Source organism: Perna viridis, chromosome 12, assembly GCF_037379345.1.
Source record: "Perna viridis isolate PV_CMFRI_1.1 ecotype Kerala chromosome 12, ASM3737934v1, whole genome shotgun sequence".
NCBI lineage: Eukaryota > Metazoa > Mollusca > Bivalvia > Mytilida > Mytilidae > Perna > Perna viridis.
The window spans coordinates 15737692-15761200 of NC_142456.1; the positions used below are offsets into that span (position 1 = coordinate 15737692).

Here is a 23509-nt window from a genome sequence, read left to right on the forward strand (position 1 = left end):
CTGTGATCCATGTATATTTTTCTTCCTAATGTGAATTGTGCAGACCAGTGGGGATAATACATACACTGCAGTGAAGCTTATCTACCATTCATACAACCCTGACAGATTCCAACATTAACACTTTTTTTCTAATTAAACATATCCACCGTTAGAGAGTTTCAGATCCTCACCAAGATACAAAAAAATAAATTTTTCTGATAGTGCCACATACCTTCATGAAGTTTACATTGGAGTCTTATCTGACAGGTTCGTGTGATGTACGAGACAGTTTTCACTGAAACTTTAGTCATTTGGTTCACTACAGCTTAAGTATATGTAAATAGAGTCTTCAACATTTTTTACTGGTATTCTCTGTATCATGTGAATGTAGGTACCAGTAGTTGATTTCACAAAAAGTTTTAAGTGTAAAATAAGTCGAAAGTAATGGAGTCACAGTGTACTCGCTCAACACAGTGGAGTCATAGTGTCTTCACACAATTCGGTGGAGGTGCAGTTGAATGGAGTCTCAGTGCCAAAATACATGCCGTGTCAACCCTCGACCTATATCAGCCCTGGTGCCTTTGGGGTGATAAATGAGTCTCGGGTAGATACCGTTTGTGATACAGATTTTGACATGTAATATTCAGTATGTTAGGAATATATTCCTTATTGGAAAGACTTCTGTGTTTTTGCATCGATATCTACAATGAGCTTTCGCTTTTCATTATCAGCCAACTACAAACTTGCATATTACATGAAAGTCGGTTTTCATTTAAAACTAATGTCTAACTGATTGTGATGTCTACATAACCATGTATTTCCATTTGACAACAAAATGTCGCTGACTGGTTTCTGTCTCCAAATATGTATGTAAATAAAGCAAGTTCAGAAGGTCTTAAAAGTAACTATAGGGCTTGTGGTAATTTCTGTCTCAACCACCAAATCTTTATTATTATTTAAAAGTATGAAAATCGTGTCATGTCAAGGTGTACAACACTTAAAATAAATTCATCCCTCTGGAGCAAATAGAAATGTCACAACAAATCATGAACAATTTGGAGATATTATTGTCAACATTTGCGGTCAAGAAAAAGAACCATATTATAATAATTATGTGTTTAGTGAATAAGTTTTGTGTAGTATTGTAACAGTCGATCCTGTTTTGATAGAGCGCAAAATAAAAGAGGTCATAGGTCGTATCTCAGAAGAGCTTGACCATCGAGCCCTTGGTAAAACGCGTTTAGGGGATGACCATTTGATTCCAGGGGGAAGGGGGCTGGCAGTCTTGGTCGGGGCAGAATATTTTTTGTTTAAATTTGTAAATCAGAATATTTATTTTCAAATGCTATTAAATGTCTTGAATGTTTTCATCATATAAAACAGTTATATATATATAGGCTTATTTTGTTTTAAGTAGTGCACACCAGAATATTTACTTCACAATTTTTCCAGGTCATGATATTTGTTTACAACCCTACCCCGAATCAAATTGTCGTTCTATTATCTATCATACATGTGACCAATTACATCTTTTGTATGGTAGAATACGATACACCACCAGCAGAATCATTTATGGTAGAATACGATACACCACCAGCACAATCATTTATGGTAGAATACGATACACCACCAGCAGAATTATTTATGGTAGAATACGATACACCACCAGCAGAATTATTTATGGTAGAATACTCCACCAGCAGAATTATTTATGGTAGAATACGATACACCACCAGCAGAATTATTTATGGTAGAATACGATACACCACCAGCACAATCATTTATGGTAGAATACGATACACCACCAGCAGAATCATTTGGCTTAATATAACTTTGTGTATTAATGACTTCAGGAATTGATTGAGTAGTAAACCTGTATTTATAAAAAAAAAAACCGTGGTTGTGTTTGAAAGGACCCAAGCTTTGACTTGTTCATACGAGTCTGTAATTACATGAGCTTGTCTGTAGCTGTAAGTGGTACTCTTTGACGCTCAATTATAGATCACAATAATTGGTGTGAGGTATGTAATGAATATTATTTATGTGCATGTATTTTTCACATAAGTTATTAAGAAATCCTTGACCTTGAAACTTGTGCAATAAATCCCCTAAAAATATAATAAGTCTGACACCAGGAGGTATCGTTTATCTTGAAGTAATAGAAAATATATGTTGCACGATTCAATTAGACGTACAAATTACATGACGTATACATGCTTGATATTTAATAATTTGTAAAGAATACTTGTACTTGCTGAGGGTGTTTTTAACTGCTTTGTCTGTCAGTCCACTCACTATAAACTATGTTTTTGTCTTGATACAATCATGTTTGTCAGTCCACTCATGATCACCGTTCACTATGTTGTCTTGATACAGTCAACTTTGTCTGTCAGTCCATTCACACTTCACTGTGTTGTTGTCTTGATACAGTCAGCTTTGTCTGTCAGTCCACTCACCATTCACTATGTGGTTGTCTCGATACAGTCATGTTTATCTGTCAGTCCACTCACCATTCACTATGTGGTTGTCTCGATACAGTCATGTTTGTCTGTCAGTCCACTCACCATTCACTATGTGGTTGTCTCGATACAGTCATGTTTGTCTGTCAGTCCACTCACCATTCACTATGTGGTTGTCTCGATACAGTCATGTTTATCTGTCAGTCCACTCACCATTCACTATGTGGTTGTCTCGATACAGTCATGTTTGTCTGTCAGTCCACTCACCATTCACTATGTGGTTGTCTCGATACAGTCATGTTTGTCTGTCAGTCCACTCACCATTCACTATATTGTTGTCTTGATACAGTCAATTTTGTCAGTTCTTTTACACTTCGCTGCCTTGTTGTCCTGATTTAGTCATGTTTGTCAGTCTACTGACCATTCACTATATTTTTGTCTTTATACAGCCATGTTTGTCTGTCAGCCCACTCACCATTCACTATATTGTTGTCTCGATACAGCTATGTTTGACAGTCCACTCACCATTCGCTATGTTTGTTATCTTGATACTGCCAAGTTTATCTGTCAGTCCATTCACCATTCACTATATTTTGTCTCGATACAATCATGTTTGTCTGTCAGTCCACTCACCATTCACTATATTTTGTCTTGACAAAGTCATGTTTGTCTGTCAGTCCACTCACCATTCACTACGTTTTTGTCTTGACACAGTCATGCTTATCTGTCAGTCCACTCACCATTCACTATGTGGTTGTCTCGATACAGTCATGTTTGTCTGTCAGTCCACTCACCATTCACTATGTGGTTGTCTCGATACAGTCATGTTTATCTGTCAGTCCACTCACCATTCACTATGTGGTTGTCTCGATACAGTCATGTTTGTCTGTCAGTCCACTCACCATTCACTATGTGGTTGTCTCGATACAGTCATGTTTGTCTGTCAGTCCACTCACCATTCACTATATTGTTGTCTTGATACAGTCAATTTTGTCAGTTCTTTTACACTTCGCTGCCTTGTTGTCCTGATTTAGTCATGTTTGTCAGTCTACTGACCATTCACTATATTTTTGTCTTTATACAGCCATGTTTGTCTGTCAGCCCACTCACCATTCACTATATTGTTGTCTTGATACAGCTATGTTTGACAGTCCACTCACCATTCGCTATGTTTGTTATCTTGATACTGCCAAGTTTATCTGTCAGTCCATTCACCATTCACTATATTTTGTCTCGATACAATCATGTTTGTCTGTCAGTCCACTCACCATTCACTATATTTTGTCTTGACAAAGTCATGTTTGTCTGTCAGTCCACTCACCATTCACTACGTTTTTGTCTTGACACAGTCATGCTTATCTGTCAGTCCACTCACCATTCACTATGTGGTTGTCTCGATACAGTCATGTTTGTCTGTCAGTCCACTCACCATTCACTATGTGGTTGTCTCGATACAGTCATGTTTATCTGTCAGTCCACTCACCATTCACTATGTGGTTGTCTCGATACAGTCATGTTTGTCTGTCAGTCCACTCACCATTCACTATGTGGTTGTCTCGATACAGTCATGTTTGTCTGTCAGTCCACTCACCATTCACTATGTGGTTGTCTCGATACAGTCATGTTTGTCTGTCAGTCCACTCACCATTCACTATATTGTTGTCTTGATACAGTCAATTTTGTCAGTTCTTTTACACTTCGCTGCCTTGTTGTCTTGATTTAGTCATGTTTGTCAGTCTACTGACCATTCACTATATTTTTGTCTTTATACAGCCATGTTTGTCTGTCAGCCCACTCACCATTCACTATATTGTTGTCTCGATACAGCTATGTTTGACAGTCCACTCACCATTCGCTATGTTTGTTATCTTGATACTGCCAAGTTTATCTGTCAGTCCATTCACCATTCACTATATTTTGTCTCGATACAATCATGTTTGTCTGTCAGTCCACTCACCATTCACTATATTTTGTCTTGACAAAGTCATGTTTGTCTGTCAGTCCACTCACCATTCACTACGTTTTTGTCTTGACACAGTCATGCTTATCTGTCAGTCCACTCACCATTCACTATGTGGTTGTCTCGATACAGTCATGTTTGTCAGTCAGTCCACTCACCATTCACTATATTGTTGTCTTGATACAGTCATGTTCGTCTGTCAGTCCACTCATCATTCAAAATGTGGTTGTCTTGATATAGTCAGGCCTTCTCAGATTCCCTACGATTTCAATAGTGTTGGTAACTAAAAAGTTTGAATTGGTGAATTTGATCAAATGTGATTTCACATTTGACAACGTTCTTGGACTGCATATCCAATATGAGGGTGCATGGTTTTGGGTGCCCTCTCGGTAAGATTGTTACATTTGCATGAAACCTGGAGTACATGCCCAATTCCCCGCAAAATGTCCACCTAGCTCAGCCCAGGTATCGTCATTTTTCGTACCCTCATTTAATCTGAAATCCTGGATCAACCTCTTAACATTACTCCATGTGAATCATGTGTTATTTAAAATTTGTTTGACCTGCTATTATGCACATGTAGTATGCATGCCATGGATCCCACTGCATTTGCATTGAAACTTTTGCATATGATTGTAGATTTACGTAAAAACATGTTTATCATACTACATATTTATATATCTGCCCTAAAAGTATTTGTGGATTGGTTGTGCTACCCTATTTGCGTGTTCAACTTAAATATTAAAAGCTACCATGGGTGGATCCAGGTGACGGGAAGCTGTATAGGCCAACACTTACAAAATCAGGGGTTGGCACCCCTTCTTTTTATTGGAAATTCTATCATTTTCATGCGTAAAATCGACAGAAAAATGGCTAACAATATTCTAACACATCGCCTTTTTTATGATGATCCCCGACTGACACCCCTCATTTTTCAAAGTGTTTGGATCCACCCCTGTAAAATGCTATATTTTCATGCCAAAAAGATCAAGTAAATTCCTTTATAAAGCATTGTATAATTCATACAAGTTAATACAATTCACATTTCCCATTTTTCTTAATGAAAAAAATGAGGCCCTGCTGGGTTTGCTTCCCTCTCTTTTGTAAATCTCCGGATTCACCACTGGCTTGCCCTAGACATATAGTGTTCATCTACTGTTTAAATAAGATCAAAATTTACTGGAGGGATTGTAGTCTGATGGACATTATTTTCTCTACATACTTTCTTCCTTGTAGAATACATGATCGTCCAAAACGATATCATTAGACAAAGGGGAGTAACTCAAAAGCAAACCACGTTAAATTGGTAAGATTTATCATAGACGTGTGACTAACTGGTCTCAGTATCGTATTAATTTTCCCATAGACTTCTGTAGTGAAGTGCATATTTTTAGGATTTTTTAAAAAATATGTAAATTGATTCAATAAAACTTTCACTTATGTAGCATTTCTAAGGACATGTGAAAAAATAATTTCCCGCAAAGAAAATAGGAAGATCGGACAGAAAAGTAGTCTCGAACTATAAATAGCCATTTTCCCTACTTTCACTTTCGTTTTGCACTCACCAAACCAACCTTTTCAGTGGAACATTTTTATGATATTATGTTAGATTTTCTTTTAAAAAAGTTCTTCATCTTACAGTGTGATGTTTGCTCTATTTTATAAGTCATTGTTCATATCTTTTGACAAAATATTAGTTTGTAGAGAGGCAGAAAGAAAATGCACTATATTTTTATAGCATCCATGTTTTGACGTACACCTGCTCAGGGATATGCAATATGATACTGGTACCTATTACTAATAAACATTTCAATATAATCATAAAAGTTGTTGTTTTTCTGCTAGAGTATTCATTTTCATACTGAAAATTCAGAACATCATTGCCCTGCTATAAACATGAGTTTTCTATTAAAATTTTTATATAGGTACCCTATTCCAGGCATGAGACTAATATCTCAGTGTTAGCCAGAAAATATTACTTTTGATAAAAAGCTGCTTCATTAGTCAAACTAAGCAAATTTGTGGTTTATTCTGACATGGTAGATACATGAGCTGTACTATGAGTTCCAAATCATTATTTAATCCCCACTTGTGACTTCCATATATGGAAATATTAATATTCGAACCTCTGTTTTTGTCTTTAACTCAAGGGAGCCTCTTGTTTAAAGTAAAGTATAATGACTGGTACAACCAACTGTTTTAAACTATAGATATGGTCATTTCAATTATAATAAATCCAAAAAAAATTATACCAATATCATAGTTTTAAAAAAATATAGCTTTTCATATGCAGAAAATACAGATTTTAAGCCATTTTGGTACCCCAGGCAGATACAAAAGGACCTCAATATGACAGGAAAAGGACTTTTTCTTTAAAACAGATAGCTATGATGCAAGAAAAATAGTTTATTGGTATAAATATTATAATAACAACTGTCTGCTTTAGATACTTTTTGAAAAAATTCAGTTTTTATATGAAAAAACACCTTTATTTTTCTTGCCGCATTAGAATCTGTCCATTTGAACCACTAAAAAAAGTCCACTAAATAATTGGCTGTTGACTTTTGTGACATTTCTGTGTTTAAATCAACCACACAGTTATATGGCAACTCATTTTAGCTATTTATTTGAAAGAAAAACAAAAAATAAAAAAAATATTCATTTTTTCATATATAAGAGGCAATGTATGGAAAATGACTATTTTCAAGTCCTAACCACATACTTAAAATGTGTTGTAACTTGAAAACTATCCTTTATGCAGGAGTATTACTTGCTTTAGGTTACATGAATATAGATATGCTCATCATAAACAGTCAAGATAATAATTTTATTGAACTGATATTATACAAATTCATGAAAACAAAATGCATTTCCAAATTTGGTAAAGATTAACCATAAATGCAAAAAACCAGAGCTACCATAAAAAATCAGGTTCAAAAGTTGGCTAATTCATCTTAAAAGTGTTACCTGCATTGGGGTACTACTTTTTCAGCTGGTATAGACCACTTGCTGAATATCCAACTTTACTTGAAAAACTGGCTTACTAGGTCTCAGTATCGTATTAATTTTCCCATAGACTTCTATAGTGAAGTGCATATTTTTAGGATTTTTAAAAAAATATGTAAATTGATTCAATAAAACTTTCACTTATGTAGCCTTTCTAAGGACATGTGAAAAAATAATTTCCCGCAAAGAAAATAGGGTGAGTCCACGAAGATCGGACAGAAAAGTAGTCTCGAACTATAAATAGCCATTTTCCCTACTTTCACTTTCGTTTTGCACTCACCAAACCAACCTTTTCAGTGGAACATTTTTATGATATTATGTTAGATTTTCTTTTAAAAAAGTTCTTCATCTTACAGTGTGATGTTTGCTCTATTTTATAAGTCATTGTTCATATCTTTTGACAAAATATTAGTTTGTAGAGAGGCAGAAAGAAAATGCACTATATTTTTATAGCATCCATGTTTTGACGTACACCTGCTCAGGGATATGCAATATGATACTGGTACCAACTATAGAATAGGTACCCCTCCCCCCAATTATATGGAAGTATAATTTCATTACATTTATGTGATATGATACATATTTCTCAGAGTGTATTTGAAGTACATGTAATATTTAAAAAGCTTTTCTGAACAAAGTAACAGGGACTTTATATTACTTTATATATTAAAAAAAACACAAACACCAGTATAACATTTTTCCTTTAGGACCTGTTAAAAATGAAAATTCTTTATTTTTCGTGTATGTAAGTATCAGTCTGAAAGGTGTCATTGTATGTCAAAAATCTACAAAATGCACTTTAAATTCTGCTTCAGAAACAGTTCACACCCCATAACCAGTCTTAGTTTGTCAATAAGTTGTAGCACTTTGAGGAGAAAATATTAAAGATAGTGAAATATGAACTTTGAAAGAGTTATTGTTCTTGCTTTGGTTGATTTAATTTGGAGATAAATGAATGAAATAAAGATCTGTTTACAAAAATGTCTACAGTTACATGTATATAACAATATGGTGCATGTAGACAGAAAAAAACATTATTTGTTTGGTGGTTTTTTTTTCTGCAAAAATGAATCAATTCTATCATTGGCAGTGGCTAATTTTTATATGGACTGGTACTTAGTAAAGAAAATAATTCATATTCTCCAGTTTGGCAATTTATTAGCAACAATATCATAATGGTTCTGCAAAAAAAAACAAACTATACAAATAAATGGCAAAATTTACACTCCCATTTGATTTATGTGAGATAAATGTAACTATTGGTAAACATTAGACTTACAGTAAAACCTGCAAATCAGAACCTTCATAGGCCTGAAAATTGATTGAATATTGTTTAACTTTCTATGGCAAGAGCGACTGACCAATTGAACAGACCTTGCTTTGTTTTAGTCAGACATGCTGAGCCAATCAAACAGACCCTGCTTTGTATTAGTCAGACATGCTGAGCCAGGTATTTATTGTGCTAGTTCACAGAAATTAAAGCCTGCAGGCATGCATGCCCCAATTTGGACACATTATTCTGAATCTGAGCCAACCAGACGACACTCTATCCCATTAAATACAGTGTGCATGGAGAAAAACCAGTGACTATCAATTTTAAAGTGTTGAACCCATGACCTCCCACACTTGAGACCACAGAGACATAAAGGTTCAGATAAGGTAGATGTTTGGTTAACACTGGTTCAAAAATACATTGAAATAACCAACTGTACAAAAGAATATAAGGAATAATGAAAAATAAAATCTATACTAGAAAACACAGGAATAAAAAGAAGATACATTGTACCTTAAGCTAGAAAATGACATTGATTATAGAAAAATCCTTGAGATTATGATACACTTTGACATAATGCTACATTACCCTGAACCCATAATTAACTTCCTGGTTATGATTAGACTTTTTACCTATATATATGTGATTTTTTTTTTATTTCCTTCCTGGTCTTTCTTTAAAAAAAATCAAAAGTTTTTATATTTGTAAAAGAAGCAATTAATTTATCAAAAAATGCAATCCTGTCTTTGAATTTGATCCTAAACCAACCATAGTACAACTAAACGACTGAACTAGTAATCAACATAGTATAAATCTATATTTAAAAAAAACTAATTATTTTTGTTAATGGATTATGATGATCTTTCTTTTCCTATCCACAAAATCCACACAATATTTTACCACATTCATAACTAGGTGACTCTATTTCATTCAAAATAATGAACACAAAATTTTGGCAGTTCTTCTCTATCACGGCATCATATAAAACATTTAAAAGTGAATAATTGGCATTTTTATAATTAAGGTGTGAGATATGCAAAGTACTAAAATACATCACAATTTCTACCACATTAAAAGTCTGGTACTACTAAAGGAAGTAAACCTAAGGAAAGGGAAACAACTCTTACAAATCATTGGAACGTTCATATTCAGCATTTTACATCAATCTCATGTAAGCATCAAAGTAACTTGGACTGATTTCATTCTGTTTCAAATGAAAGCTTGATAGACTTGTTGAAATTCAATATGATACAAACATATTATTGATTTCAAGAGTTATGTCCCTTACCCTAGGTCTACCTCCTTAAGCCAAGCCAGAGATTTTGGAAAAGGGAGGGGGTTTAAAGGCAATTACCTACTCATTTTTTAATTGGTTAATTCTGAAATGACAGCAATAATATAATACAAAATTGGTGATAAAATACAACTTAAAATAAAAAATAAACAAAACATGTAAATATATAGAAAAAATATTTAATATAAACAGTGCTGGATCCAAAGAGGTTCTGGGGGTTCAGATCTACCACCTTTCTGTAGGAAAATTTGTGAATTTTGTGGATAATATGGGCAAAAAAGGAGCAAATAATAGTCTTGAACCCCACTTTTTCTAATACCTCTCTAGGACCCTCTTTATATCATCTCTGGAGTTTTAAACATGTTTCTTTTGAAATAACAATCATTATTTTGTCTTCTGATTCACAGAACTACGAAATAAATTAAAGCATAATTTCATTGCTAGTTATGCACTGGACACAATGTTCTATACATATGTTACACGGTAAAATGAATGTTTGATTAGCTGATGCTTGATATGATGAAATTTAAAACGCTAACAATTGTGGCCATCAAAAAAAAGTACACTGTCAAAAATGCCACACGTGAGAATTGTTTCAAATGAAACAAATAATTACCATATAAATCAAACATGATATGATTAAGATATGTTTACACATGATTATCATATGATTGTCACAGAATAATCATGTTTTTTCACATATAATAATCAAGTGTTAGCAAGCCAATATTTACATATGAGAATCATATGATTATTGTATGTGGCACATAAGGCTGTGTAGAGGCAGATGTTAACATTTGAGTTACAGTCTTTCTAAATATCAGGCAACAAGTAAACAGAAAGAATATTGCATATATATATTAAGTTTAGTTAAAATCAGTAGGCCTTAAGTAGCCTTAAGTAGCAGTAAGAGTTTACAGACGTTAGACGTAGAACACTAAGTGAGGGCAGCGTATTACTAAAAATACAAATATATTCATATTTAAAGCTGAAAACATTAGAAAAAAAATGAGGTAGTACTTGTCACCTACTCAGAAATTATTGTAACATGTTTTGAAAACACATGAAAAACATTCGTTTCTCATATATCTCCATATGGTAAGAACTAACACTTAATTCATGAAAAAAAAAGTAAAAACAAAGTAATTCTATGTCATCTATAGAACTTATTGTATAAAAAAGTATGATTTTCATACAATTTTGAAAAACAATTGATTTCATGTGATTTTTATTATCTTATTTTAAAACATATGGAAACATATGTAACATATACTGCATTTTTTCTGGTGTGTAAAAAGATATTCTGAAAGATTTTTAAAATACAAGCATTGTGTAATAACTTTTAACCTCCTTGAACCACTAAGTGGGAGGCCTCTTGAGTTGAAGGGGATGTTTTTCATGATATAATTTTTCACTTCATATTTTGAATAGAGAAATGATATAAAGCAATTTACTCCATGTTTACAGTGAAATCTCCATACTGAAGGTTCCATTTAAGTTGCTTTGATTTTACAGTGAAATCTCTCTAAACCAAACCAATTGTGGACTGCAGAATTTGTTTAGTTAAGACCAATGTTTGGTTTAGTCAGGTTCATCTTAATTGATACTAAGGGATTCAAAAAGTGTCTGATTAGATAGGTTTCACTGTATTGAAATAGAGTATTAGCAAATTTTAGTGTGATCTCACATTCCTTGGAGTTTACAATTCAATTACCTTCCAGTTCCACTCCAAATTTAAGAATGGAGCTTAGATCTTTACATTACTAGTAATTATCTTTGGGATTATAGATTTGAACCTGAATGGTGAACTAATCCCTGATTACAGTCCAAAAACCCATCCGCACAACTATTTGATGGATTGATAACTGCTGACCGAATGCTCACTGATTGATCTATAACCAATATACCAGTGACCAATCAACAGTTTTGTTACATAACATGATGGATGATCAGTTGATGTAAATTTTGGAATTTCCCACTGGAACAAATCCAATATAATACCCTATCTAATTTATCTTAAATTTTAGATATTAAATCCAAATATTGTATTTTGTTACAAATAAAACAAAGGTAAAATATAAGTAATTAATTGATGTTTACATCTATTGCTTTGAGTAAAAATGTGTAAAAATTGACGAATGGAACAACGGAATCCGTAAAATATATTTACCGCTCAGTGGTCAAGTGATGTGATCACCAGTTTAACAGATCAGTGCGTGGGATCCATGACTAATCTAAAACTGATTGGTGATCAATCACCCATTGCCATTATAGAATGGATTTGTTCCTGTACAGTACCGAAATAACCTTGCCTGCCCAAGGAAAACTGATCAACCAGAAGATGTAACAATTCAAAATAAAACAAAAAAAAAAAAAGACAGGAAGTTCATATCATACAGCAATCAATTATAAGGATTTTTTCATTTCCCACTGAGTTATGATTGCATAACAAATTTTGGTACAGCTCAAGCATGTTCATAAACTGCTTTACTGTCCATTGAAGGGTAATCTGCCCCAAAATTGGTCATGCAAGCATAATTTGGTCAACTTTTTAAAACAATCCTTAAAAGACAATACATTGTACCAAATTTGAAATTAATCCATCATTGGGAGTGACAGATGGAATGGTGACGTGATGGTAGGTGATTTTAAAATATATAAATTGTTTGGGGATATGATTATATAAACACATACTGGTACTACATAGACTAGAAAAAAAAGTTTTATTTACACACAATATTAAAAATAAAAATTTGTAGCCTTTCCAACCATGAATCACATTTTACACGATTCTTAGCTGGAGTGTTATTTTTGACTCTTTCTAAACACTGTTTATGCAACAAAGGAAATACTATCAATCTATCAATAATGAATTCAGAAATCTAAAAATAAAATATTTATAAGTATAATTATATATGTTGTTACAAACAAAAACAAATTAAGTTGGCAATGTCAATACTGGTTTATAAAAAAGTAGGGCATCTAATGTGACATAAATTTAGGGGTTTGAGTTTTACAAGTTATTTTGAGAGAACTGGATTTTGGGACAAATTTGACCTGAAAAAACATGTTGGTGGGACAAATAGCAACTATTCTATCTTGTCTATTTTCCAAATATGACTTTTCAGTCAGCTGTTCTTGCCTATACTAAAACTAACTACAAATTCAGTAGAAATGCTGAGTATTTAAATACAAAATACTTTCATTACTACAATCACAACCATAAAAGCTGTTTTTCATAGTGCACCGGTTTTCTCTCATTAAGACCAAAATTAAATTATTCTTTGTTTCGGGCCCTCCTTAATTTTTTACAGTGTTTCTTTTTTTAATTTTTATTGTCTAATAACAATGATCTTTAAAAAAAAGGCATTTCCATCATCATTTTATATATATTTAGCAACCTGATTACTTTCAGGGAAAAAAATACCACTGTTTTTCTTGCAAAATGGCCAAAGAAACAAGAAAATAAAATAAGTGGACTAGGTTACACAGTTTTATGCTCATCAGATGGTCGATGCTCAAACTCATAGTCCAGATGAACAAAGGCTCTCTCCACCTCTCTCAGTCTTTCTAACTTTTGTTGTAGTGGCTCTCCAATATCGTGGGCTTCTTTGAGACTCATTTCCTCCGGTAATACAATGTCAACTTCAACAAGGAAGTTATTTCCAAAATGGAAAGCTCGGACCGTATCAACAAACTGAATCTTTGGATGATGGTTAACACATATCCATGTTAATTTCTTTAAGAAATCAGGTTTGGCTGTGTGTCCTGTTAACAGTTTTATTTGACCTACAAGACAAATATTTTCTTTCATTTATTTTATCCACCAAAAATAAGACAGAATTAAGAACTACCACTCATACGGATTAGGATCATTAATGGTAACATATACATATAAAGCTTACCTTTCTGGAAAATTTTCGTTTTTGTTTTTTGTTTTTTGTGGGAATTTACGCTAGTGCTTTAGTGTAATGTCAAGTTTTCCTTTATCTCCTTTCTGTATTTGTACGGCATTATGTATGTAGGTCATATGTGTTTCCTGTTTTTATGTATTCGTATTTTATTATGTTTTTGGCATTATGTATGTAGATCATCTCTTGTTTCCTGTTTTTAATTTTCTAGCCATGCACTTGAATTTTGATGTATCAAAATTGTCCAACTGATAATGCTTTGATACTTTTTTGCAGATATTTATGATGTATGATTTGAAAAAACAACCAGGAAAAATTTGCTAAATTTTTTCCTACAATGACCACTATTTTTTGGATTTCCAAATACTTCGTCTATGGTATATCTTACTATATCCTGTGATCCACCAGTTTATTATAATATAGATTGATATCAAAATGGCTCCAATAGGATCTACGTAGACCAGACCTTCAACCCCTGTCTTATCTAAAAGTTCTTGAGAACCTGGAAAAATACAATAACGTATCATTGCAAGCTGAAAGTGAGCTCAATAGCATGTGTGTATGTGAAAATAATATTCTTGAGATGGTCCCCAGTGATAGTCATTAGCCAAACTGGATAGGGTTTGGTAATCAGCAGAAACAGCCTTAACAGTGATGTTCTGAAGCAAGAAAATAGGAAATTAACCCTTATAAGGATCAATAAACTATAATATATTGGCATGTTCTTTTATCATTGAAAATATACACTTGTCAGTGTATGTATTGCAATCATTTCTGCTTAATACAATATTCATGTAAAATTAAGTTCCACTGAAAAAAATAATACCGGTACTTTAATTGTATTATTAAAATTGAGGCATAGATTTTCTAAGTTCAGAAAGGCAATCATTTTTGGAATTTATACAAAGGCTGTAAGTTGCATCAGTTTGATGTCCATTTGCTTACATCACAGGTTAAATATAAAATATTCTTGGCATCCATGGAGATCTGTGGTATTTCTGGAATTTGTTTATATTATGGATCAATCCTGCTAAAACTTATAATACAATATAGCGGCACCTGCTCTTAAGGTAAAAAATGAATATTTGAGAATGTTGAACCTCACAGTGCTTGCTTCTGTATGTAATGCACATGCCTATAACATATTACAGTATGTACAGTAACAAGTACAAGTACTTACAGACAATGATACCTTGACATTCTTAAATTTTATTTTGCTTTTAGTGTAGCTAAAGTGCAAGGAAAAATTATATTATATTCTCATAATTAATTATTTTGATCCAAAACTAGAAAAAAAATGTGGGCAAAGCTCGCTTAAGGAAACCAAGATAACTGTGTAGCCTAAAAATACATTTAGTTGTCAAAAAGGAAGTTGATGTTACATGAGTCTTTGATATATTCTTACAATGTGTCAAAATATTAAGTGGTTGTGGTAAGTAGCTGCAGAGAAAATTGTAATGAAAAAGGTGAAGATGAACAGACAGACAGACACAATAATCCTTGAAGTATTGGTAGAAAAAGAGGCAGTTGGTTAGTATTTTTCTTTTGTAAAGAAAAAGTTTTGGTTTGACAGATATTTAAGAGTTAAGTTATCAGAAACAGAGTTATTTTTAGGCCTAACCATTCACTATAAATTTGCATCAGAGTTATTTTTAGGCCTAACCATTCACTATAAATTTGCATTAGATTTTTGTATTGTATCTGCTTACCAACATAACCACATACAAGGGCCACAGAATTTGACAACACATCATTACGGTGGTCCTGGGCCAGTGCTTGTACCGCAGATGTTTTTATTCTCCGGCACGCTATCCATAAAATCAGTTTTATCACTGAAAACAGATGAAATGTTGAGTATCACTAGCTGCTACAATTACATTTGTGAAAATATTGTATCAAGAGAAATTTTTTTAGATTTCTAAATCCTAGACCTATTTTGCATACCCTATATTGCATACTTTCACAGACCACACTTGAAGTCTAGTTAAAATATATGACTTAATGAACAAGACATGTAAAAGATCTGTATCACATGTGGTATCAACCCTTGATCTATATCAAACCCATGGGCCGGTGACCCTTGGGGTGATATAGGAGTCTCAGGTCGATACTGCACATGATACAGATTTGGACATGTAATATTCATTATGTATAATTCAGATTTTCTTCATGATGATTTTTCAGTCTACATATGACATATTGTTACATAACTTTAGTTCTTTCTATACAAAGAGTTGTATTTTTTTTGGAAATAATACCTTTATCTCCCACTTAAATCAACCAAATCAAGAACCATAACTCTTGCAAAGTAACAATCACATTCATAAACTACATGTAATTTTTTTATCGCAAAACTACAAACTAAATGACAAACTAAGACTGGTTATGTGGTAAATAACTGTTTCTGAATTACAAATTATAGTGAATTTTGCGGGTTCAAAACATGCATAAATCATTTTTTGTCAAGACTGCTCCTAAAACAGTTTTTTAAATCTTGATAATAAAATTCATAATTTCACATGTCTTATATGTTGAAAATGAAAATTTTACTATATAAAGTGGGAGATACTTTATTTCACTCCAAAGTGAAGTGAAATCTATATGGCCTATCTCGATACATTCACCTCAAGACACAATTTTACTCAGCAGACAAAAACTTACAACAGTTAAATCCTGAACAAAACAGTAGAATTCCGTTTTTTTAAAACAGAAAAAAAAAATCATGCCTGTTACCTATAGCTGATGCTGTTATGACAATTGTAGGAACATCAACAGTTGGTGGAGAACTATTTCCTGTAGATAAGTTAATTATCTTCTCAACTGCTTCCCTTATCAGCTGGACAGATGCCAAACTCATCACAACAGACAAGATTACAATAGCTATAGGTTCTAACTTTGTTCTTCCTGAAAAATATGTTTACACATTTGGAAGCAACCATTTGATTTTTATGGGTGTTGTAACGAAATTTTCTATCCTGCCTATTCATTTTGAGAAAATATAGGTACTGATTTATTTAGGTGCAAAGCACAGAATTTTGCTAATAAAATGTAAAAAATAAAATATTTTTGGAAACATGAGATCCTGCTTTTTTCCTTATGGACTGTTCTTTCTCATCCTAGCACCCCTTCTTTTGTGATAATCAAACAGTAGTATCCTTAATTCACACTGCTGACCAACCCTAAACTATGGGTATTCAAAATTAGGAGTGGTTTAGGTGTCTGGAAACCTCAAATTACTGAATTGAACAGAACCTTTGGATTTCCTTTTACCTATGTCCTGTACCTCCAATCTTCTACAATGTCAATTTTTGAGGGCTTTTCATTTCAACAAATGGACCTTATTTTGACGTTCGAGAAAGTCCTGGACCTTTTAGAAAGCTAGAAATGTATTCGACAGACCTATGAAAAAGCCAAAAAAAAAATAAGAATTACTGTATATCTTGTCCAATTCTATTTTTTTTCTTTTGGAGGAATTATTTGATGTTCTCTACTACTATTTAACATGTACAAAATGAAGTTATGGGCTAAAAATAACTCATGTAACCCTACTACTATATTATCATAGGTATTGATCTAGTCCTTGTTGACAAACCTTGAGGATAAACATATGGATTTCTCTGTCTGACTGCTTTACCAGTGACCCAAATAATGATCCCTGAAGCAAGATCAACAAAGCTGTCTACCAAACTGGATATAATAGATATAGAGCCAGACAAAATGGCTGCAACTGCCTTGGCTGCCAATAATGCCTGAAACAACAAAAAAAGTGTAACTTGAAAAGGAGATAGAAAATTCTTTTGAAAAGAATGGTACTTTGAGGTACAGATCCACCAAAAAAATATGGAAAATTGGACAATATGTGGTTGTCAAGCATCTTTTGGCTATAAAAAAATAGGAAATCAGGAGTGTTTTAAGTGAAAAATCAGGAGGCTATCAGGAAGTTTAAGGCAAAAAGTGTAAACTCATTTTTTCGAGTTTGGTAAGGGCTGTCATCCTCTCCTCCAAGTAAGAAGTTTTAGTCTAAATTTCACTTTTTATTACTAAGACCTAGAATTTGTCTGTAGACTAAAAGACTATTGAAACATTATTTCAAAAAGGGTTTCCCAGAGTGCAGCATGATATACCGCAGCACTGTTCATTTTGAGCAAGTGTGGTTACAATATTAGTTTTTGACACACTTAAACATAAGCACCTACAGTTCATTATGGACACAACAACTGGTTGGAAACAATATTGCACAAAATTTGAAATTCAATTGAAGTTGAAAGTTCTGCTTTAAAGGTGCCCATTATTAAAGACCTTTGACTTCTACACCTTGAAAACCATAAGAGATATCTGAAATCTGCCTTGACAAATGCAGACAGGGTCTTCCATAAGAAATCTAATTACAAAAATTAATAACTTGATTTTTTGGGCATGACCCATATTGGTCCCCCATAACTCAAAAAAATGGAAGAGATAACAGAAATTCAAATTGAAAAATGCAGGGCAGGATTTTCATAAATAAGAATCTATTTAAAAAAAAAACATAAAATCAAATCCGAAATAAAGAAGTCTATTTTTTGGACATGGCCCCCTAAACTTGTAAGAGATGTATGAAGTCTGATTGAAAAAAAAACAGGCAGGGATATAAGTGAGGAATCTAATAAAATAATTGAAATCATCCAAAAAATTAATACCTTGATTTTTTAGGGTTTGACATAATTTTGTACTATGGTTAAAGATAAGTCTATTCCCAAAATAACTATTATAACACAATATCGACAGGAACAAATTGACTGTCGAATCATCAAAACAGGATTAACAATAATCTATTTTTTATCAATTCTTATTACAACATCTATTTCCCCTCCTTTAAGCCTATCATTTTCAAAGGGGCCCTTAATACCTCTAGAAAACTAAAGGGCCCTCTGAAATGTCCCGACAAACAATGTGTTAATAATAATTAATAATAAATGATCTGATACGTAATACTCAAGTTAATGTAAATTAACTAAACCTAAAGGATACTAATGAGGCAAACAGCATTGTAAACCATAAAATGTCTGAAAATTTTGTTTGCTGTTGTTTAAAAAGTAAAGGTCAATTTTCACTATCACCATTTAACACTTTCATAATATCCACCCAGAATGCAATGTGTACATAGTTGCAATACTCTCTTACCAAATTAGCAAAAAATGTAATTTTGGCCCACAGACTGGCAGTTTTAGCCAGCTTTTTTACTTCCTCTGAAGTGTCTATATCTTCATCAACACCAAGATGTATATCCTCAAATGCACCAATCAGATCATCCTGAGCTTTATAGTATGATCTGTAAAGAAAAAAAACTCAGGACAAACATTTAACAAAATGCAGCTCTTTTTTTGTTTCAACAGTAAACCTATTCCAATAAACAGTAGTGCTAAAACACATCACAAACCCATTCCCTCTTCCTATGTTTATATTCAATATCTGTCAAACTGTCTTGGTGGTCTCAGGGTAATGTGTTGGGCTTCAGTGAGTGAGGTTGTAGGTTCAATACCAAGCCGAGTCAACACCAAAGATTTAAGTAGCACTCCAGCTAAGAATCATGCAAAATGTGATACATGGTAGGAAAGCCTACACATTTTTTATTTTTGATATCTTGTTTAAAATGCTTTAGTAAACAGAAATTAACATTTGATTTTTCATAAAACCCATGCTCATAGGAGTTAAAAATTGTATATATAGAATGCACTGTACAATTCAAAAGTAAGGGACATAACTCTGTAAGTGACACTCAAATACAATAGAATCTTTGGGATTTTCAATGTTGATTATCTTCTAAGAGCAGGCAGATTTGAATGAATAATTACACATTTCATAATATAAACCCGTAAAACAACTTGATTATAAAAATAAAAATATGTAGCCTTTTTTGGAGTGTATCACATTTTTCAGATTTTGCACGATTCTTACAAAGACAGCTACTTAAAATTGGTAGTCAGAACTTCTCCACAAAGCACAAGGTATTAAAGGGGATAGAGTTTTAAGTGACAACTTGTCGGTTTTGTGTCAGAATAATATGTCCAAGTGAGTCGGCATGCCTTTTTGTGGGCTGTTGCTTTTAAGATATAGAACAATAAAAATCTGGTTCAGTGTGTTAGACTAGTACAAAGCAGAATCAATTGTTCTTGTCCTGAAATGCATGAAATAAGTGCCATACGATGTTAAACAATAATCAATCAATTAATCAAAAGCTGTTAAATGAAAATAGGAAAAACTGTCAAAATAAAAAAGGGAACTTCCAATATAAGGCTTGATCAGATATCATACCATCAAAACAACTTTTGTGTACAAGAGACACACACAAAGATAGCTTATTATAGATTTTTACTTAATGTTGGGACACCAAGACCTGCATCTTAATGTTGGGACACTGAGACCTGCATCTTAATGTTGGGACACCAAGACCTGCATCTTAATGCTGGGACACCAAGACCTGCATCTTAATGTTGGGACACCAAGACCTGCATCTTAATGTTGGGACACCAAGACCTGCATCTTAATGCTGGGACACCGAGACCTGCATCTTAATGCTGGGACACCGAGACCTGCATCTTAATGCTGGGACACCAAGACCTGCATCTTTATGTTGGGACACCAAGACCTGCATCTTTATGTTGGGACACCGAGACCTGCATCTTAATGCTGGGACACCGAGACCTGCATCTTAATATTGGGACACCGAGACCTGCATCTTAATGTTGGGACACCGAGACCTGCATCTTCAAACGTTCTATTCAAACAGCAATTATCTATAAAAAAAATTGAGTGCCATTCTATATAAAATTCACACACTACCAAGGGTAAAGTGGTTCATGGTGAAGAAAAACCCACCACACAAACAATGCTTTTTCAGTCTACATATGCTATATTTTTACAGAACAATAATATTTTCTGTATTCAGATCTGTATTTTTGAGGAAATCATACATTTATCTGCCACTAAAATCAACCAAATTAAACCAATTCAAGAACAATAACTCTTGCAAATTGCTAATTTCATCATAAAGTGCAACCACCAAATGAATACCTAACACTGATTATGTGATTGCAACAATTTTGACATGCATGGATCACCTTCTGTCTGTTTTTATAAAGACTGCTACTTTTAAAACTAGTACATGTGTACAGCTTGAACAATTTTTTTGGAATCTTGACATTGGATTCCAAAAGTAAGAAGTGGAGAAAATTATTATTTCTATCTCTGATGATACTTATTCTAGTTTATCTCTTTCTCTAGAACATTTACCTCATTCTTTGGGACATTAACATGTACCTCATTCTTTGGGACATTTACATGTACCTCATTCTTTGGGACATTAACATGTACCTCATTCTTCAGGACATTTACATGTACCTCATTCTTTGGGACATTAACATGTACCTCATTCTTCAGGACACTTACATGTACCTCATTCTTTAGGACATTTTTAAGACTTAATTTCAATCTCTGGGAAATTTACCTCATTCTTTTTGACATTTTGGCTCGTCTTTCTTTCCCATGTTTCTTTGATGTAAACTGTGCAAGTGATACCTTCCAATCTGGTCCATCTTCAAAAAATATTTTAAAATTATGACAGGGCAAGGCAATTTAAACACATTTGTACATGTTGTTGTGCTGCCATTTTGTATCAGTAAGGATGTTAACCTCTAAGTCCTACAGTCAAACATGAAATAAATATGTCTAAAACCTAGCAAGGGGAGAAAGTTCACAAGTTCACAGGCCCAAGTCATATATCAAAAAAAAATATTCTCTGCACTGACAGTGAACTAATCCATTGTAAGCAGATGAAACCCAAGACAGTCTCAACTTCTGAGAGTGGGGTTAAAAAAATTCCACAGTATAAATTGAGTTCAACTCTATCTCATTCACTATTGAAAGGATAGAAATTAGTGTTTGAGTACTCAAAAAAAAACTAAGAAAATTGAGTACTCAAACACTGTAGTACATTTGTACTCACTCAGAAATAAGGTTTATTTTTTTTTATTACAACTATTTTGCATTTTTAACATCTTTAAACAATTCACTCGCAATGTACTCTTCAATATACTACTTTTAATATCGACATGTATTAACATCATTATTACAGTTCATCAAACTAATCAGACATGGATCAACACTTTCATGGATTATTAACTTATTAGCTGTAAACTTACGTTTGGTTGTGAATCAACAAGACTGATCATGAAATGAACATATAAAGTTCTCTCATTTATGATGAAATATTGTTTAGTACACATAATATTAAGTCCAATACACTGTTCCCAAATAATGCGACAAGTTTTAATATCAATATCATTACAAACTCCAATGAAACAGGTGATACAAATTTAAACTGTCAATCAATTTTAACTTTATTAAATTGTCAGTTCGTTTTTGGTATGTTTTCTAACAATAATTGTTTTATTTTGCCATCACTTGAGGTTTGCAGTATCTTAAATCTTGAATATCTGCTTATTTTATTTCTTAATTTTCCCAATGAAAGACTATCAAGCAACATTATAGAGATCACAAACTTGTTTATATATATACAATGCATACAAGTCTAGGTTAACATGACACATATGAGTCTATGTATACCCAACACATACCAGTCAATGTTTACACAACACTTATGAGTCTACGTATTCACAACACATACCAGTCTATGTATACACGATACTTACAAGTCTATGTATACACAACACATACATGTACATGTATGAGTTTTATGGCAAGCTGTTGTGGAATTTATTATTATGTGTGAATAAATATGTTATATCTATTGATATCAATAAATGACAGTTTATTAATATCTGTAAATGATTCATTGATATTAATAAATATGTAATAAATTCCACAACAGCTTGCCATAGAGTGTATGTATACACAAAACAAATAAGTCTATGTATACATGACACATAGGAGTCTATGATTACATGACACATAGGAGTCTATGATTACATGACACATAGGAGTCTATGATTACACGACACATAGGAGTCTATGTATACATGACACATAGGAGTCTATGATTACACGACACATAGGAGTCTATGATTACATGACACATAGGAGTCTATGATTACATGACACATAGGAGTCTATGTATACATGACACATAGGAGTCTATGATTACATGACACATAGGAGTCTATGTATACATGACACATAGGAGTCTTTGATTACATGACACATAGGAGTCTATGTATACATGACACATAGGAGTCTATGATTACATGACACATAGGAGTCTATGATTACATGACACATAGGAGTCTATGATTACATGACACATAGGAGTCTATGATTACATGACACATAAAAGTCTATGTATACATGACACACAGGAGTCTATGATTAAATGACACATAAAAGTCTATGTATTATTACCAGAGAAATAGTGTTATACCATTTATTATGCTGCTGTGTGAAGGTACAACTTCTGTCATACAGATCCTATGTCGACATTCAGAATTGGCTTCAGAATTTGAGATTCTTACAGATGATTCAGCTCTCCCAATGTAAAAACACTCATCAGGACTCAGGTGGTTCTTTCCCTGAAACATTCAAAAAGGATGTCCATCAAAATTAATGATTATAAAAGTGTTTTGCCGGTATTAC

The 23509-nt window shown here is 33.1% G+C and overlaps 1 protein-coding gene across 4 annotated transcripts in view; it reads right to left on the minus strand.

Moving 5' to 3' along the window:
- Positions 1–8542: 8542 nt before the first annotated feature.
- Positions 8543–23509, minus strand: part of LOC148601436 (uncharacterized) — a 30158-nt gene continuing 15191 nt past the window's right edge. For all 4 annotated transcript variants that reach the window (XM_088554805.1, XM_088554806.1, XM_088554808.1 and 1 more), the window contains exons 3-10: positions 23298–23445; positions 21369–21456; positions 19046–19193; positions 17475–17631; positions 16616–16786; positions 15592–15714; positions 14271–14384; positions 8543–13760 (exon numbers count right to left, since the gene is read on the minus strand). In XM_088554805.1, the coding sequence (XP_088410931.1) occupies positions 13456–13760; positions 14271–14384; positions 15592–15714; positions 16616–16786; positions 17475–17631; positions 19046–19193; positions 21369–21456; positions 23298–23445 (1254 nt within the window). In that variant the 3' untranslated portion in view covers positions 8543–13455. The remainder of the gene's footprint in view (positions 13761–14270; positions 14385–15591; positions 15715–16615; positions 16787–17474; positions 17632–19045; positions 19194–21368; positions 21457–23297; positions 23446–23509) is intronic.